The sequence below is a fragment of the Salvelinus namaycush genome, chromosome 27 (assembly GCF_016432855.1).
Source record: "Salvelinus namaycush isolate Seneca chromosome 27, SaNama_1.0, whole genome shotgun sequence".
NCBI lineage: Eukaryota > Metazoa > Chordata > Actinopteri > Salmoniformes > Salmonidae > Salvelinus > Salvelinus namaycush.
The window spans coordinates 10,718,415-10,738,375 of record NC_052333.1 but is presented as its reverse complement, the minus strand read 5'-3'; the positions used below and the strand labels follow the sequence as shown (position 1 = coordinate 10,738,375).

General features: G+C 44.1%; 1 protein-coding gene across 1 annotated transcript in view; it reads right to left on the bottom strand.

Annotated features, from left to right (window-relative positions):
* The window catches only part of LOC120022027 (cytoplasmic dynein 1 intermediate chain 1), a 464,568-nt gene extending 446,905 nt beyond the window's left edge, over nt 1–17,663 (bottom strand). The window contains 5 exon segments of the mRNA XM_038965825.1: nt 2,717–2,829; nt 3,368–3,427; nt 11,466–11,562; nt 17,296–17,382; nt 17,528–17,663. Coding sequence (XP_038821753.1) covers nt 2,717–2,829; nt 3,368–3,427; nt 11,466–11,562; nt 17,296–17,382; nt 17,528–17,663 — 493 coding nt within the window.
* Nucleotides 17,664–19,961: the final 2,298 nt, after the last annotated feature.

Below are 19,961 nucleotides of genomic sequence, written 5' to 3'. Positions count from 1 at the left end.
CCAGAGAATTAGCTTGGCCAACAGCACCACAATTAAAAGGACACAGCACCACAATTAAAAAGCGTAATTACCCCTCTATTCCCCCAGCAAGCCGGCAGCTGTGTTTATCCCTCTTTCACTCGCTTTGTCTCTGTCTCTCTTTTCCCAGAAACATCAGTTTTAACAAAACAGAGAGAGACACCAGCCCAGGGAAATTAGGCTGAATTGTTTGGCTTGCCGACCCGGATCATAAGGCCTTTCTCAGGCCCAGAGGGCAGAGAGATGGTGAGAGAATGAGAGCGAGAGAGAAAGGAAGAATAAACGAGAATATTTCATAATATCTTAATTCTGAGTTTCTGCACCTCCAGAGCATGACCAGTTTTGACCATGCTTTCACCCACCCACATAATGACCCTGACACTGTAATTCACACAAACCCTTGGGGAGACATTACAGTATGCTAGATCTGAAAACACTTAAAGACAGCCCTGCTTAATCTGTCTGAGTAATGGTTCAGAACGACCACTGTTTGGAACAAGGGGTCAAGTCATAATCGCCTCCAACACCAGCAAGAAATTCTAAGAACATTCCAATATTCCACAGCTGCACCTAGAACATCAGAACCCAGTTCCAAGACCAAGCAGCACCTGTCTGACCCCGGTTCTAACCACGGAGAACGCCAGCTAACGGAGAACGCGGCCAACACGTGCAGTGTCTGTTTAGGTTTACCAATCAGCGAGAGGAACTCCTGGCGTTGCCTGAACAAGCACACAGTCAGGAGGGAACCCTGTTATGTAGCAGGTGGCCAGAGTAACCTACTCAGACCCTCTCACATCTCCTCCACTGCAGGGTCTCCTAAGGCCGAGGTCACCTCCCCACGGACAACCTGCGACAGCTTACAGATGTCGACCCACGACACACACCTCTCCCTACTGCACGGAGCAACGGCCAATCAAAGGGTCTGTCAGCAGTTGCACTTGCTGAATAAATGATCCAGCCTTGACAGGAAATTCCAAACAGCCTTTTTAATTCTGATCAGGCTTCAAGGAAGTGGAAGGAATAAAAACACATCCATTATAATGACAGGAAGACTGAGATCACATGGCCACCAGCTGGAGCCAACAGAGGGATCAAGGAACCAGGAGAAGAAGAAAAAAAAGCGAAGAGGGGGGAGGGTAAGGTAAGGAGGACCAGAGCAGGGCTATATAAGGGTGATAGAACCGATGCTTTACATTACGGCTAGCTACCACAGTGGTATACAAATGCTAACACTATGCAGGCCTTGTTATGGGCTTGGTCCATATGGATATGTTTAGTGCTCTCTCTTGGTCTCCTTCTCTCATTCTCGCTCTCCCACTTTCGTCTGTCCTTCTCTCTCAATCTCTAACTCTCTCTTTCTCTCTCCCTATCGTTTTCGGAGAGTTCTGGAGGAAGCAATCAAATTAGCAGGGCTCTGTGTGGACTCCGTTTTAACAAGGCCCTACATTTCTAAAATAATTTAAATGAGATGCTTTAAATATGATTGGGTTGAGTATTATGTCCCAGCACATGTTAATAATGATGGCGAAGTAACAGTTGGAACATCCTAAGGGAAAACTATTGGTCACAAAGCAGTAGCTAAGACAACTTCTTTAGTTGTGAATGTGAAATTACGTGGATGACAAAGATTTCCTAAATCCCTAGCCACACCGTGCTGAGAATGATGAATAATGATATCTATAACAAAGTAATTAACACTATCAAACAAGTATAATTAAATGAAATTGACCAATTTCACATTAATCAAATCAATTTATATAGCCCTTCTTACATCAGCTGATATCTCAAAGTGCTGTACAGAAATCCAGCCTAAAACCCCAAACAGCAAGCAATGCAGGTGTAGAAGCACGGTGGCTAGGAAAAACTCCCTAGAAAGGCCAAAACCTAGGAAGAAACCTAGAGAGGAACCAGGCTATGAGGGGTGGCCAGTCCTCTTCTGGCTGTGCCGGGTGGAGATTATAACAGAACATGGCCAAGATGTTGAAATGTATCAATGTATTAAATGTATCATATATTCCAAAACATTTTATTTCAAACCAAATCCAGACTAAACATAATCCAAATGTAGTGTCTCAGTTCCCATTCAGTCTGAGGAGACAGGCAGACAGACAGGCAGACAGGCAGACAGGCAGACAGGCAGGCAGGCAGGCAGGCAGACAGGCAGACAGGCAGACAGAGGAAGATACAGCGGGAGAGAGTCAGGCACTATTCCAGGTGATGCTCCTCTCCTCTGACAGTGGCAGCCATCTTGTATTACCCCCAGACAATCAGTCTGCTTCCACCTAGAGCAGTCAATGTGTTGTCTGTTCTCTCTAACTCAGGCAGCTAGTAGTAGACACTGACAAGCAGGCAGGCTGGCAGGCATCTCTTTTAAAAACCCTCCTGCTCTGTCTCTCTCGCTCTCTCTCTCCCCCCTCCCTCTCTCTCTCAGGATATGGAGGGCTGTGTCGGTCAAATGGATTTAAAGCGCTCCAGGTTTTCAAAGCAGGTGGTAAAGCACACTACAGCAGTAATGACGATCAGATCAATGTGGACTCTGCTTTCAGATGGTTTTATTGGAATCATAAAAACATTTAAAAGTGTATGTTGTTTTTTTAGAGAGAAGGAGCAATCGAGAGAACGGTAATGATAAAATACTCACAGGCACGCACACACGTACACAGGCGCACGCTCACACATGCTCACCTTACACACTCACCCTCAGACAGATGGGTGATGGCCGTCTGAGTCTCTTTGCAGTACGACACCACCTCTCTGGGTAGGAAGTCTACCTCTGTGATCTTAGACGCCCCCAGGCTATGCATCCTGCGCCTGGATGGAGACAGACAGGAAGTAGTGGGTCACAGAGCATTACACTGGGACATTTAATAGGGTGATTCACTCCATTTATGTCTGCAGTACCTCATCGGTGCTTTATTCAGTAGGGCATAATGTTGTGGAACATTCAGAGATGTGAGAGATGTGAAAACTTTGGTTTTACAAGTGGGGGATAAACACTCCAAACAGCCTACCCGACCGCTCGGAGGCGTCCGGATGGTCCTAAATCAGTGGCCTCGTTTTGTATCACATTCCAATAATAAATGCAATATCAGAATGTGTCCGTCCCACCCGTTCTCAGTGAAAGTTGCACACCTGCGTAGAGCAGACATGTCAATATGACATGTAGAGTAAGGACTCAAGTAGGAGCTCTGTACATGGCATTTCTATCTGCAATGTTCTGCGTGTTTCACATCTCTGAATACGCCCCTGGTGTTCAGACAGCCGTTCTGATTGAACCACACAGCCCCAAGAGGAGCAAGGATAAAGAGAAGGAAAAAAAGATGGAGAGAGGAGAGGAAGCGGTAAGTACCCTAGCTCAGAGTCAGCCTGCAGCTGCAGAACAGAGGGGTCAGTGTCCCACTGCAGGGTCCTCGGGTGGGCAGAAGGGGGCGCAAGGGAGGAAGGGAGAACACATGCCAGGTTAGGAGGTTAGCCACTGCAGTAACTCACAGATAAGTGCCATTTCTTTTCAATTAGGATTTTTCCATTCTTGATTTGGAATTTCAAATAAATTCCTTGATTGACTGAATTTCAACAGAATTGACAAACTACACACACACACACAACGGAATAACTTTAGACACAAATACACATGCAACAACATTGAGACAAAGGGAAAACAATCATTTGTTGTAACAAGGGGACATGACTGTTGGGCAATTCAATGTGGAAAATGTTAACATTTTTAAATGTGTATATATACACATATACATACACACACACACACAGAGTTGAGGTCGGAAGTTTACATACAGTTAGGTTGGAGTCCTTAAAACTCGTTTTTCAACCACTCCACACATTTCTTGTTAACAAACTGTAGTTTTGGAGGGTCGGTCAGGACATCTACTTTGTGCATGACACAAGTCATTTTTCCAACAATTGTTTACAGACAATTTCACATATAATTCACTGTATCACAATTCCAGTGGGTCAGAAGTTTACATACACTAAGTTGACTGTGCCTTTAAAAAGCTTGGAAAATTCCAGAAAAGGATGTCATGGCTTTAGAAGCTTCTGACAGTCTAATTGACATCATTTGAGTCAATTGGAGGTGTATCTGTGGATGTATTTCAAGGCCTACCTTCAAACTCAGTGCCTCTTTGCTTGACATCATGGGAAAATCAAAAGAAATCAGCCAAGACCTCAGAAAAAAATGTGTAGACCTCCACAAGTCTGGTTCATCCTTGGGAGCAATTTCCAAACGCCTGAAGGTACCACATTCATCTGTACAAACAATAGTACGCAAGTATAAACACCATGGGACCACGCAGCCGTCATACCGCTCAGGAAGGAGACGCGTTCTGTCTCCTAGAGATGAACGTACTTCGGTGCGAAAAGTGCAAATCAATCCCAGAACAAGAGCAAATGACCTTGTGAAGATGCTGGAGGAAACAGGTACAAAAGTATCTATATCCACAGTAAAACGAGTCCTATATCGACATAACCTGAAAGGCTGCTCAGCAAGGAAGAAGCCACTGCTCCAAAACCGCCATAAAAAAGACAGACTACGGTTTGCAACTGCACATGGGGACAAAGATCGTACTTTTTGGAGAAATGTCCTCTGGTCTGATGAAACAAAAATAGAACTGTTTGGCCATAATGACCATCGTTATGTTTGGAGGAAAAAGGGGGAGGCTTGCAAGCCGAAGAACACCATCCCAACCGTGAAGCACGGGGGTGGCAGCAGCATGTTGTGGGGGTGCTTTGCTGCAGGAGGGGCTGGTGCACTTCACAAAATAGATGGCATCATGAGGATGGAAAATTATGTGGATATATTGAAGCAACATCTCAAGACATCAGTCAGGAAGTTAAAGCTTGGTCGCAAATGGGTCTTCCAAATGGACAATGACCCCAAGCATGCTTCCAAAGTTGTGGCAAAATGGCTTAAGGACAACAAAGTCAAGGTATTGCAGTGGCCATCACAAAGCCCTGACCTCAACCTATAGAAAATTTGTGGGCACAACTGAAAAAGTGTGTGCGAGCAAGGAGGCCTACAAACCTGAGTCAGTTACACCAGCTCTGTCAGGAGGAATGGGCCAAAATTCACCCAACTTATTGTGGGAAGCTTGTGGAAGGCTACCCGACATGTTTGACCCAAGTTAAACAATTTAAAGGCAATGCTACCAAATACTAATTGAGTGTATGTAAACTTCTGACCCACAGGGAATGTGATGAAAGAAATAAAAGATTAAATAAATAATCCTCTTCACTATTATTCTGACATTTCACATTCTTAAAATAAAGTGGTGATCCTAACTGACCTAAGACAGGGACATTTTACTAGGATAAAAATGTCAGGAATTGTGAAAAACTGAGTTTAAATGTATTTGGCTAAGGTGTATGTAAACTTTCGACTTCAACTGTACATACTACCTCAACTAACCGGTGCCCCCGCACATTGACTCTGTACCGGCACCCCCCGTATATATTGTTCTTTTTAACTGCTGCTCTTTTATTTCTTGTTACTTTTATCTCTTATTCTTATCCGTATTTTTTGAAACTGCACTGTTGGTTAGGGGCTCGTAAGTAAGCATTTCACTGTGACTAAGTAAGCATCTGCGCATGTGACTAATTTGATTTGATCTGCTCATTTGAATTCCATGCTGTCACTGTCACTTCTCTACTCAAGCTTATCATTGTTGTCATCTATTGTCCACCAGGTGTCCTAGGAGAGTTCTTCAATGAGCTTGACACTTCATCTCTCCCTTCTGCTAAATCTTTCTCCCTCCTGTCTCCTGATTCTCCCTCTTTGGCCCTACTCTCCTCCGTTTCCGCATCCTATGACTCGTACGGTCCCCTTTCCTCCCAGCCGGCCTGGCCCTCCCCTCCCACTCTGTGGCTGAGTGATTCATTGCGAGCTTATAGAACAGTGCTGCGTACAGCTGAGCGAAAATGAAGGAAAACTAAACTTCTGGAGGGCCTATCATCCTTTCTTTCACTCCCTCCTCTCTACCTTCTATTTCTCTGTATCTGCTGCTAAAGCCACTTTCTATCACTGTACATTTCAAGCTTCTGCATCTAACCCTAGGAAACTCTTTTCCACCTTCTCCCTCCTTAATCCTCCACCCCTCCCCCTCCCTCCTCCCTCTCTGCGGACGACTTTGTCAACCACTTTGAAAGAAGGTTGACGACATCCACTCCTCATTCAATCAGCCTATTGAGTCCACTGGTCCCACTCACACAGAACTAACTAGAACTAGGCTACCCGTAATGTTTGACCCATGTTAAATCATTTAAAGGCAATGCTACCAAATACTAATTGACTGTATGTAAACTTCTGACCCACTGGGAATGTGATGAAAGAAATAAAAGCTGAAATAAATCATTCTCTCTACTATTATTCTGACATTTCACATTCTTAAAATAAAGTGGTGATCCTAACTGACCCAAGACAGGGAATTTTTACTAGGATTAAATGTCAGGAATTGTGAAAAACTGAGTTTAAATGTATTTGGCTAAGGTGTATGTAAACTTCCGACTTCAACTGTATATATATATATAATATATATATATTATATCCCTGTTATAGATTATGCAAACGTGTAGAAATGTGAATTATCGGTTCTGCAGAATCCAAAGGGACAAGACAAATATAAAATACTCCCTATTATGTTGGACACAATGCAACACAATTGTGAAATGAGGCACAGGGTGCCAGAAGCTTTACAAACAGTTGTGTTGTATTACCATCTTTCATATATGCCAGTTTATGCCAACAATACATTTCACCAGCGCACAATGTATGCATCTTGACGTATCATACACAAGGCACAATACATGTACACACTCACATTCACTATATGAAAGCAGTTCTATGACATACAGTACCAGTCAAAAGTTTGGACACACCTACTCATTTAAGGGTTTTTCTTTATTTTTACTCTTTTCAACATTGTAGAATAATAGTTAAGACATCAACACTATGAAATAAAACATATGGAATCATGTAAACTCAGAAAAAAAAGAAACGTCCCTTTTTCAGGACCCTGTCTTTCAAAGATAATTTGTAAAAGATTCGTAAAAATCCAAATAAATTCACAGATCTTCATTGTAAAGGGTTTAAACACTGTTTCCCATGCTTGTTCAATGAACCATAAACAATGAATGAACATGTGAAACGGTGGTTAAGACACTAACAGCTTACAGACAGCAGGCAATTAAGGTCACAGTTATGAAAACTTAGGACACTAAAGAGGCCTTTCTACTGACTCTGAAAAACACCAAAAGAAAGATCCCCAGCGTCCCTGCTCATCTGCGTGAACGGGCCTTAGGCATGCTGCAGGGAGGCATGAGGACTGCAGATGTACAGATGTAGCCAGGGCAATAAATTGCAATGTCCGTACTGTGAGACGCCTAAGACAGCACTACAGGGAGACAGGACGGACAGCTAATCGTCCTCGCAGTGGTAGACCAAATGTAACAACACCTGCACAGGATCGGTACATCTGAACACCACACACATGTGGGACATGTACAGGATGGCAACAACAACTGCCCGAGTTACACCAGGAACACACAATCTCTCCATCAGTGCACAGACTGTCCGCAATAGGCTGAGAGACTGGACTGAGGGCTTGTAGGCCTGTTGTAAGGCAGGTCCTCACCAGACATCACAGGCAACAACGTCGCCTATGGACACAAACCCACCGTCGCTGGAACAGACCAGACAGGACTGGCAAAAAGTGTTCTTCACTGACAAGTCGCGCTTTTGTCTCACCAGGGGAGATGGTCAGATTTGCGTTTATCGTCTGAGGAATGAGCATTACACCGAGGCCTGTACTCTGGAGCGGGATCGATTTGGAGGTGGAGGGTCCATCACAGCATCATTGGACTGAACTTGTTGTCATTGCAGGCAATCTCAACGCTGTACGTTACAGGGAAGACATCCTCCTCCCTCATGTGGTACCCTTCCTGCAGGCTCATCCTGAGATGACCCTCCAATGCCACCAGTCATACTGCTCGTTCTGTGCATGATTTCCTGCAAGACAGGAATATCAGTGTTCTGCCTTGGCCAGCAAAGAGCCCGGATCTCAATCCCACTGAGCACGTCTGTGACCTGTTGGATTGGAGGGTGAGGGCTAGGGCCATTCCCCCCAGAAATGTCCGGGAACTTGCAGGTGCCTTGGTGGAAGAGTGGGGTAACATCTCACAGCAAGAACTGGCATATCTGGTGCAGTACATGAGGAGGAGATGCACTGCAGTACTTAATGCAGCTGGTGGCCACACCAGATACTGATTGTTATGTTTTATTTTGACCCCCTCCCTTTGTTCAGGGACACATTATTCCATTTCTGTTAGTCACATGTCTGTGGAACATGTTCAGTTTATGTCTCAATTGTTGAATCTTTTTATGTTCATACAAATATTTACACATGTTAAGTTTGCTGAAAATATACGCAGTTGACAGTGAGAGGACGTTTATTTTTTTGCTGAGTTTAGTAAACAAAGAAAGTGTTAAACAAATCAAAACATATTTTTTTATTTTAGATTCTTCAAAGTAGCCACCCTTTGCCTTGATGACAGCTTTGTTTCTTTGTTTGTGTGCAGGGAGTTTGCACATCGAAGCTGTTCGGTCGTTGTAGTCTTTATTGTTTTGTCCTGTTTTAGTTTCACTTCGTGATTGTCACAACACAACTGATGCTCAATCGCATTAAGAAGGAAAGAAATTCCACAAATTAACTTTGAACAAGGCACACCTGTTAAGTGAAATGTATTCCAGGTGACTACCTCATGAAGCTGGTTGAGAGAATGCCAAGAGTGTGCAAAGCTTTCATCAAGGCAAAGGGTGGCTACTTTGAAGAATCTCAAATATAAAATATATTTTGATTTGTTTAAAACTTTTTGGGGTTACTACATGATTCCATGTGTGTTATTTCATAGTGTTGATGTCTTCACTATTATTCTACAATGTAGAAAATAGTTTTTAAATGAGTAGGTATGTCCAAACTTTCGATTGGTACTGTATGTGACACCAATGTGTCATGTATTAAGAATATATTATATTTATATATCATTCATGATAAAGCTGTGTTTGCTTTTGTTTGTGGAACAATCATTCAGGCCTCCTTACAGTATAAACAAACTGGAGCTTTCTCTAAAGTTCTCCCCCAAAGTGCAAATTGTGACAGGGTAGCTAGCGTTTTTGACCCGCTAAACTTCTCAATAATACCTTTCAGGAATGGTGAACATGTCCATTACCACTTTAACGGACGCATAATGCCAGTAGAGCGCGGTAAAGCATCAACCGCGTCGCCCGCCCTGACAGACTGACTGTCTGAACTGGGATGACACCCTAAAGGACTGTATTCTCAGTCCCATCACAGAGAAATGATTTCCATTGAACCATGCAAATAGAAATCTTTCAAGCCAGTGATTTAGGGAAACAGCGGGCGTCAGGCAGCAGTCACCCAGGAGGTAAGGCACAACACACCTGCCATAATATTTTTTTCCTGTCTGTATCACTGTGTCTTTCTGTCTGTCTGTTTGTGTGTCTTGTCTGTAGGCAACAAGCTTGGGCCATTGCTTGCTTTGAGTAGAAAATGTTACCTGTCGCTCTGAGCCTGATGCTTACTAATGCCAGACAACGCTGACCTGAGATGGGACACAGTCATAAATGGACACACTCAACATGGGACACCGTCACGATGACCAACACATCATGCCTAATGGGGACAGCAGCCTCACACACCAGAGGAGGCTGTTGGGTGGACATATAGGAGGACAGGTTCATTGTAGGTTTCCATGTGTTCGATGTGTTTCATAACGTTCCATTTATTCCATTCCAGCCATAGCAATGACTCTGTCCTCTTATATATCCAAACACCAGCCTCCTCTGAAACACACTGTATTCACCTCGGCAATGGCAGCCTGCTTAGCTACCAGATGACAGAGTCAAATAATGATTGATAGAGATTGTATTCTATTGCAGTTCTAGCGGTTCTTCTCAGTGACAGAAATCTGACACAATTGGACCAGTGTTGGTTTGGTGTGTGAGAAAGAGCTGAACATGAGCTATGATGACACATTCAGTTGTAAGCATGTATAATACATGGGTTGCAGCAGTGCATGACGCCTGAGAACGTAGCCTTGGCTTCCTGAGGAGAGCAGTGACAGCACCTGAGCGAGTGTCACATGTCACATTGGGCTCACTGGCTTTCCCGCAAAGCCAGCTGCCAGTACATTATAGCGTCTTAATTATGGACCTGTCTGCTGGCTATGGGTGCAGACGGCAGAAACTAGATCAATCGTCCTCATATCACTGTGTGACTTATGATTAGGCTGCATCTTTAAAGAAGTGAGAGTTAATTTCTGTGCATCAAGTTGAGCATTACAGAGCATTCTAGAATGTACAGGACTTGGAAGACATTTTGTGGCCAAGGATGGTCTCTGAAAAGTTAACCATTTAGAGAATTATCTTTCCCTACAAATGTGGATTGGAACTTAAAACAGCATAAAACTAAAGTAACATGAGAAGTTATGCATAAATTCCTTGAGTTTTGATATGCCAAGTTAAATCTAAATATAATTTCTCACATCAAGCAGTTTAGAGATGAAATGTTGACTTGTGAATTGTGTTAATGTCATGATAGAATGAGATAAATGACAGTAACATGCGTTGTATCAAAACCTGCAGCTACAAGCCACAACACACTCATTGACATTGGTCCTTACCTATACCTGCAGGTCCCATACAAAGAGACAAAGCCAGATATTGGTCAGAGTAAGAGAGCTAGAAGCACAGATACATTGTATGCTCATAAAGTGTTTGGTCACTTTACTACAACCACCAGGTCATTAAAACTATCTTTAAGTATTTGACAATTAGTCAATCCCCCAAAATTGTGCATGTCAGCAGTCAGGTTTTCAAGATAAAGTACTGTCAGTAGAGCAAAAACTAGCCTTAATGCATCATATGATGCATTTTGCGTGTAGCATTCCTTAAAGCCAAAGGGGCACTATAATACTACAGTAATACTACTTTAATACTACTGAATCTAAACAGTCAAGGATTTTCTTTCAGAAATCATCCATCACATCAGGGATGTTAAGAACCATACTCATTATATTATCATCTAGTCAATATTCCAGTTTATCTTGGCCTGGCCCTAGTTTGGGTCAGTAACTCCAACTCAACCATATGTTACAATAAATTATACAATGGGTGGGTCTAATCCTGAATGCTGATTGGTTAAAACCGCATTCCAGCCGGTGTCTATTCCACAAGTTACCACCGGCTAAATCTATGACTTAGTCTTGGGCCTACAACACCTGTGCCAATAAATCCTCTAAACACTGGCTTCTCGGGCATTATCACTTAATTATACAACGGGTGGGTCTAATCCTGAATGCTGATTGTTTAAAAAAAAAAGCGGTATAATAACAGTAATATAAACAAGATGGCTGCCTACCTGCCGGCTGCGGCCCCATCGGCTGAGTCCTGGCTTCTCGTCTCACTGGGGGTGCTGTGTCGGCTCACTGATTTGGATGGGGACATGGGGATCGGAACTAAATAATGAAAATAACACGTTTCCAACATTAAAGGTTGCAGCGGATTGACTGGTCAACCCAAGCAATGCCAATGAGAGAGGTGCCCAAAAGTAAAAACAGGATGAAATGGTTAAAAGCAAATGAGTGATGAAAAATAATGATAAAATTAAAATTAAAAAACGGGAGAGAAAGTCAAATGGATTGCTCATTTACCGTTCAAGTCAAAGCAAATGGCTTTCATTGGTCATTGGTAGGTTAATTAACAAAAGCCACTCTTGTACAATAACCAAAAAGTAATATTACAACGGAACGATTCGATTAGTGTAGTGTTAGCTAGCTACATAGATACAAGGACAGCAAAGACAACTAAGACAATTGTGTAGTTTAGACTAATTATCTAGCCAGTTACCGAGGTTACCTAGCTAGCTATCGGGGTTACCTAGCCAGCTACACTTTCTAACAAAGTCAACAACGCAGCCACTGCTAGCTAGCCTACTTCAGCAGTACTGTATCATTTTAATCACTTTAGTCAATAAGATTTTTGCAACGTAAGCTTAACTTTCTGAACATTCGAGACGTGTAGTCCACTTGTCATTCCAATCTCCTTTGCATTAGCGTAGCCTCTTCTGTAGCCTGTCAACTATGTGTCTGTCTATCCCTGTTCTCTCCTCTCTGCACAGACCATACAAACGCTTCACACCGCGTGGCCGCGGCCACCCTAACCTGGTGGTCCCAGCGCGCACGACCCACGTGGAGTTCCAGGTCTCCGGCAGCCTCTGGAACTGCCGATCTGCGGCCAACAAGGCAGAGTTCATCTCAGCCTATGCTTCCCTCCAGTCCCTCGACTTCTTGGCACTGACGGAAACATGGATCACCACAGATAACACTGCCACTCCTACTGCTCTCTCCTCGTCTGCCCACGTGTTCTCGCACACCCCGAGAGCTTCTGGTCAGCGGGGTGGTGGCACCGGGATCCTCATCTCTCCCAAGTGGTCATTCTCTCTTTCTCCCCTTACCCATCTGTCTATCGCCTCCTTTGAATTCCATGCTGTCACAGTTACCAGCCCTTTCAAGCTTAACATCCTTATCATTTATCGCCCTCCAGGTTCCCTCGGAGAGTTCATCAATGAGCTTGATGCCTTGATAAGCTCCTTTCCTGAGGACGGCTCACCTCTCACAGTTCTGGGTGACTTTAACCTCCCCACGTCTACCTTTGACTCATTCCTTTCTGCCTCCTTCTTTCCACTCCTCTCCTCTTTTGACCTCACCCTCTCACCTTCCCCCCCTACTCACAAGGCAGGCAATACGCTTGACCTCATCTTTACTAGATGCTGTTCTTCCACTAACCTCATCGCAACTCCCCTCCAAGTCTCCGACCACTACCTTGTATCCTTTTCCCTCTCGCTCTCATCCAACACTTCCCACACTGCCCCTACTCGGATGGTATCGCGCCGTCCCAACCTTCGCTCTCTCTCCCCCGCTACTCTCTCCTCTTCCATCCTATCATCTCTTCCCTCTGCTCAAACCTTCTCTAACCTATCTCCTGACTCTGCCTCCTCAACCCTCCTCTCCTCCCTTTCTGCATCCTTTGACTCTCTATGTCCCCTATCCTCCAGGCCGGCTCGGTCCTCCCCTCCTGCTCCGTGGCTCGACGACTCATTGCGAGTTCACAGAACAGGGCTCCGGGCAGCCGAGCGGAAATGGAGGAAAACTCGCCTCCCTGCGGACCTGGCATCCTTTCACTCCCTCCTCTCTACATTTTCCTCTTCTGTCTCTGCTGCTAAAGCCACTTTCTACCACTCTAAATTCCAAGCATCTGCCTCTAACCCTAGGAAGCTCTTTGCCACCTTCTCCTCCCTCCTGAATCCTCCCCCCCCCCCCCCCCCTCCTCCCTCTCTGCAGATGACTTCGTCAACCATTTTGAAAAGAAGGTCGACGACATCCGATCCTCGTTTGCTAAGTCAAACGACACCGCTGGTTCTGCTCACACTGCCCTACCCTGTGCTCTGACCTCTTTCTCCCCTCTCTCTCCAGATGAAATCTCGCGTCTTGTGACGGCCGGCCGCCCAACAACCTGCCCGCTTGACCCTATCCCCTCCTCTCTTCTCCAGACCATTTCCGGAGACCTTCTCCCTTACCTCACCTCGCTCATCAACTCATCCCTGACCGCTGGCTACGTCCCTTCCGTCTTCAAGAGAGCGAGAGTTGCACCCCTTCTGAAAAAACCTACACTCGATCCCTCCGATGTCAACAACTACAGACCAGTATCCCTTCTTTCTTTTCTCTCCAAAACTCTTGAACGTGCCGTCCTTGGCCAGCTCTCCTGCTATCTCTCTCAGAATGACCTTCTTGATCCAAATCAGTCAGGTTTCAAGACTAGTCATTCAACTGAGACTGCTCTTCTCTGTATCACGGAGGCGCTCCGCACTGCTAAAGCTAACTCTCTCTCCTCTGCTCTCATCCTTCTAGACCTATCGGCTGCCTTCGATACTGTGAACCATCAGATCCTCCTCTCCACCCTCTCCGAGTTGGGCATCTCCGGCGCGGCCCACGCCTGGATTGCGTCCTACCTGACAGGTCGCTCCTACCAGGTGGCGTGGCGAGAATCTGTCTCCTCACCACGTGCTCTCACCACTGGTGTCCCCCAGGGCTCTGTTCTAGGCCCTCTCCTATTCTCGCTATACACCAAGTCACTTGGCTCTGTCATAACCTCACATGGTCTCTCCTATCATTGCTATGCAGACGACACACAATTAATCTTCTCCTTTCCCCCTTCTGATGACCAGGTGGCGAATCGCATCTCTGCATGTCTGGCAGACATATCAGTGTGGATGACGGATCACCACCTCAAGCTGAACCTCGGCAAGACGGAGCTGCTCTTCCTCCCGGGGAAGGACTGCCCGTTCCATGATCTCGCCATCACGGTTGACAACTCCATTGTGTCCTCCTCCCAGAGCGCTAAGAACCTTGGCGTGATCCTGGACAACACCCTGTCGTTCTCAAATAACATCAAGGCGGTGGCCCGTTCCTGTAGGTTCATGCTCTACAACATCCGCAGAGTACGACCCTGCCTCACACAGGAAGCGGCGCAGGTCCTAATCCAGGCACTTGTCATCTCCCGTCTGGATTACTGCAACTCGCTGTTGGCTGGGCTCCCTGCCTGTGCCATTAAACCCCTACAACTCATCCAGAACGCCGCAGCCCGTCTGGTGTTCAACCTTCCCAAGTTCTCTCACGTCACCCCGCTCCTCCGCTCTCTCCACTGGCTTCCAATTGAAGCTCGCATCCGCTACAAGACCATGGTGCTTGCCTACGGAGCTGTGAGGGGAACGGCACCTCAGTACCTTCAGGCTCTGATCAGGCCCTACACCCAAACAAGGGCACTGCGTTCATCCACCTCTGGCCTGCTCGCCTCCCTACCACTGAGGAAGTACAGTTCCCGCTCAGCCCAGTCAAAACTGTTCGCCGCTCTGGCACCCCAATGGTGGAACAAACTCCCTCACGACGCCAGGACAGCGGAGTCAATCACCACCTTCCGGAGACACCTGAAACCCCACCTCTTTAAGGAATACCTAGGATAGGATAAAGTAATCCTTCTGACCCCCCCCCCCCCCCCCTTAAAAGATTTAGATGCACTATTGTAAAGTGACTGTTCCACTGGATGTCATAAGGTGAATGCACCAATTTGTAAGTCGCTCTGGATAAGAGCGTCTGCTAAATGACTTAAATGTTAAATGTTAAATGTAATATTGCAATAGGATGTTGTTACAAATTTGTACCACTAGAGAACATTGACAAATACCTTTTTACATGTACAGTATTTGGGAAGTGGTGTAAAATACTTTAGTAAAAATACTTTAAAGTACTACTTAAGTTGTTTTTTGGGGTATCTGCACTTCACTATTGATATGTTTGACTACTTTTACCTCACTACATTCCTAAAGAAAATAATGTACTTTTTACTCCATACATTTTCCCTGACATCCAAAAGTACTTACATTTTGAATGCTTAGCAGGACAGGAAAATGGTCTAATTCACACACTTATCAAGAGAACATGCCTGGTCATCCCTACTGCCTCTGATCTGATGGACTCACTAAACACAAATGCTTCGTTTGTAAATTATTTCTGCGTTTTGGAGAGTGTCCCTGACTATCTGTAAATAAATAAAACAAGAAAATTGTACTGACTGGTTTGTATAAGAAATTTGAAATGATTTATACTTTTACTTTGAAACTTAATATATTTTAGAGATTACATTTACTTTTGATACTTAAGTATATTTAAAACCAAAAACGTTTAGACTTTTACTCAAGTAGTATTTTACTGGGTGACTTTCACTTTTACTTGAGAAATTATCAATGAAGGTATCTTTACTTTTACTCAAGTATGACAATTGGGTGCTTTTTCCACCACTGTATTTGGGTAGTGAGATATGTTTTCAACTGTTGTTAAGCCCATCATTTCAACATGAAATGTGGATGTTCTCCAAATGTATTTGCATACAACAAATCTACCTCAATATCATGGGCTTGGGGAAACACCTGGGCATAGATGAAGTACTAATATAATACTAAGCCACAAGTGAGGAAATAAATACATTTAAAAAACATGGGAAAGATAAGATGAAATGGGATATGTATGATATGGTTAGAAATTAATTTGAGATTATGTGCATAGCCTAGGCAGCCACTCGTGGACGCCAGACCGCCACTATCGTCTAGGCTTTATTTGCCCAGCCAGTAATACACTCGTTTCCCCCGGCGACCGGTTTGTACTCAAAACATCCTCCAATCAGGCTGCAAAGGCATCGGTTTTCTCCATAACTAGCTTTAATGGCGTGCCGACAGAATAAAACGAGAAAAAAAGTTATGTACTGTCTTAAGATAAAACTATTTTCCGATTTTCAGCCAATCAGGTTGCAGAAATATGTTGTTTACCCCTGGCTGAAAGTGGGGTGCAACGTCAGGAAGTAGCATTAGCCCCTCTAGCAAGGTGGTGGGAAAATTGTGTTTTATTAAGACAGTATGCATCTTTTTCGAGTTTTTTTCCCCGGCAGCACGCCATTAAAACTAGTTAAGGAGGAAACCGATGCCTTTGCAGCCTGAATTGAGGATGTTTTATGTACGAACCGGTCGCCGGGGGACACGAGTGTAACGTTAATACCAGTGGCTGCCTAGGCTAGAATGTGCAAAACATGAAGGATGAACTTTCACAGAAATTAAATTAATGGTATGCATTTTTAAGATATACTATACTCATGTCAGTTCAAAACATTTGCATTTATTTTGCAATAGACATTGTGAAGAAATAGAACAGTGAAATGTGAAACAGATAATGATCATAATCATGATTAGATTTAAATTAGAGATGAGTAAAAGTAAAACTTGCAAATATTGTTGCATGCAATCAAATAGTAGCAGACATGCAGTACACTGCTGACTTGTAGATGTATAGTATGTAGATGATAATATAGACATAACTTTCCATTTGCTCCATCCTGGCTCATCTACTGGATTTAGTGCATAGAAATATAATTTCTGGAGCAGCCAAATTGCTGTGGTCTGATGCGCAATGCCCATTCTAGTAATTTTACTACTATGAGTTGGTGGTAATTTCTACCTCAAGTGAATAACTGTGTGTGACGTGCTAATTTGAGTTGAGCTAATCTGTGTACCTAGTGGGGGTTCTGGGGAGATGTGCAGTGTGTGTATCTAGTGGGGGTTCTGGGGAGATGTGCAGTATGTGTACCTAGTGGTGGTTCTGGGGAGATGCCGATGCTCTGTAGGAGAGCCTCTGTCTCTCTGCGCTTCCGGTCCAAGTCACGGTCCGAGTCCACTGAGGCAGCTTCAGCCTTCTGCTGCGTCTGTCTACACACACACAAATACACATTATATTAGCTTTGTAATAGTATGTTAGTGAGATGTAGGATTAGGTTTTTGTCTATGGACAGACGGGGATGAGCTTGAACGAGTGTGTCTACTCACTTTTTTCCTCCTTTCCTCCTTCCTCTCCTCCTCCTTCCTCTCCTCCTCCTTCCTCTTCTTCTCCTCCCTGATCTGAGCTAGGCGCTGCTTTTTACGCTCTAGCTGGGCTTTTAGGTCACTTTTGTCCGCCATTGTTTCCTATTGAGCTGGGAAAGAAGGAATGTCACAGAAGGATGCAATGTACCTTTGTAATATGGTCACAATTTAAGATGGTGTCTTTCTAGGTGATGTTGGTATGCCTACTGTTCTGCCCTAGATAACTTCTACTGGGTGTGGCCTTAGGTTAAGTTGCTTTCTTTTTGGCCTGTAACATGCTCTATAATAAATAACAGTGTAGGGGATAAATAAAGGAAAGGGGGATACCTAGTCAGTTGTAAAACTGAATGTATTCAACTGAAATGTGTCTTCCGCATTTAACCCTCTGAATCAGAGAGGTGTGGGGGGCTGCCTTAATCAATGTTCACGTCATCGGTGTCTTCCACATTTAACACTCTGAATCAGAGAGGTGTGGGGGGCTGCCTTAATCAATGTTCACGTCATCGGTGTCTTCCACATTTAACCCTCTGAATCAGAGAGGTGTGGGGGGCTGCCTTAATCAATGTTCACGTCATCGGTGTCTTCCACATTTAACCCTCTGAATCAGAGAGGTGTGGGGGGCTGCCTTAATCAATGTTCACGTCATCGGTGTCTTCCACATTTAACACTCTGAATCAGAGAGGTGTGGGGGGCTGCCTTAATCAATGTTCACGTCATCGGTGTCTTCCACATTTAACCCTCTGAATCAGAGAGGTGTGGGGGGCTGCCTTAATCGACATCCACGTCTAAGTACATGATCTATCTGCATCTCCCTGTCAATGTATTGTGGTAGGGTCAATACTCAATAATCATACTTCACTTGAAGTCACCAATGCAAGGGCAAAGGGTGGCTAATTTGGGAACAATATAAAAAAAAAAGTGAATATTAAATTATAGTAAAAGGACAATGACAACATAAGCAAGCCATTGCATCAAATTGATACTTCCAAAACACGTCCAACTACAGTTTATGTGACATAAATAGACAGCATCATTGATGAAGGCAAATGTCTCCTTGGTAAGGGAATGCTGGGCTGAGCACACAGGAGGGAATTACATACAAATAAAATATGTACTGAACAAACATGGAGGATAAAGTAAAGTAACACTTTATTGAAATACTTAAAACAATACAATTTAAATTAAGACAAAAATAGTCAAATTAGCAACAACAAAAATTACAAGTCTCTGCTAGGTAAAGCCCCGCCTTATCTCAGCTCACTGGTCACCATAGCAGCACCCACCCGTAGCACGCGCTCCAGCAGGTATATCTCACTGGTCACCCCCAAAGCCAATTCTTCCTTTGGCCGCCTCTCCTTACAGTTCTCTGCTGCCAATGACTGGAACGAACTGCAAAAATCTCTGAAGCTGGAGACTAATATCTTCCTCATTAGCTTAAAGCACCAGCTGTCAGAGCAGCTCACAGATCACTGCACCTGTACATAGCTCATCTGTAAATAGCCCATCCAATCTACCTCATCCCCATACTGTATTTATCTTGCTCCTTTAGACCCCAGTATCTCTACTTGCACATTCATCTTCTGCACATCCTACCATTCCAGTGTTTAATTGCTATATTGTAATTACTTTGCCACCATGGCCTATTTATTGCCTTACCTCTCTTATCCTACCTCATTTGCACATGCTGTATATATATTTTTCTACTGTATTATTGATTGTATGTTTGTTTCTTCCATGTGTAACTCTGTGTTGTTGTATGTGTCGAACTGCTTTGCTTTATCTTGGCCAGGTCGCAGTTGTAAATGAGAACTTGTTCTCAACTAGTTCAACTAGCCTACCTGGTTAAATAAAAGGTGAAAAAAATGGCAATGCATGAAGACCTAGCCTGAGATATTACTATTCTATGCTTAGACAGAGCCTTAACACACTATCTACAGCAGTGGTTCACAAACCCTGGGTGCTAGAACCCCTGGGAGTACTTGGCCTATCTACAGGGCAGAGCGAAATTTAGTTGGTGGTACAGTAACCGAAAAAGGTTGGGAACCACTGATCTACAGTATGGTGATGATGCCCACAGTACTGCACTGAGGTGGGTAAGGTAAAGGATAAATTGGGTATCATTAGCAATGACGTCATTCTTCAGTACGCTTCTTCTTCCCTTTATCCAAAACCATACAGAAACACCACGCAAATGACACATGCTACAAATGTATACAATTAGTTATTCTATTGCCTTGTAAAGACTTGTCATACCTGCTCTTTCTTTCCCTATGGATGATAATGATGATGGTCACTTGCAAAGATACTGTATCACGCGACTGCTACACCCTCCGCAAATCACCACATTATTATCCTCCTCTAATGATATTGGAGCAACAAACCTCGGATGTATGG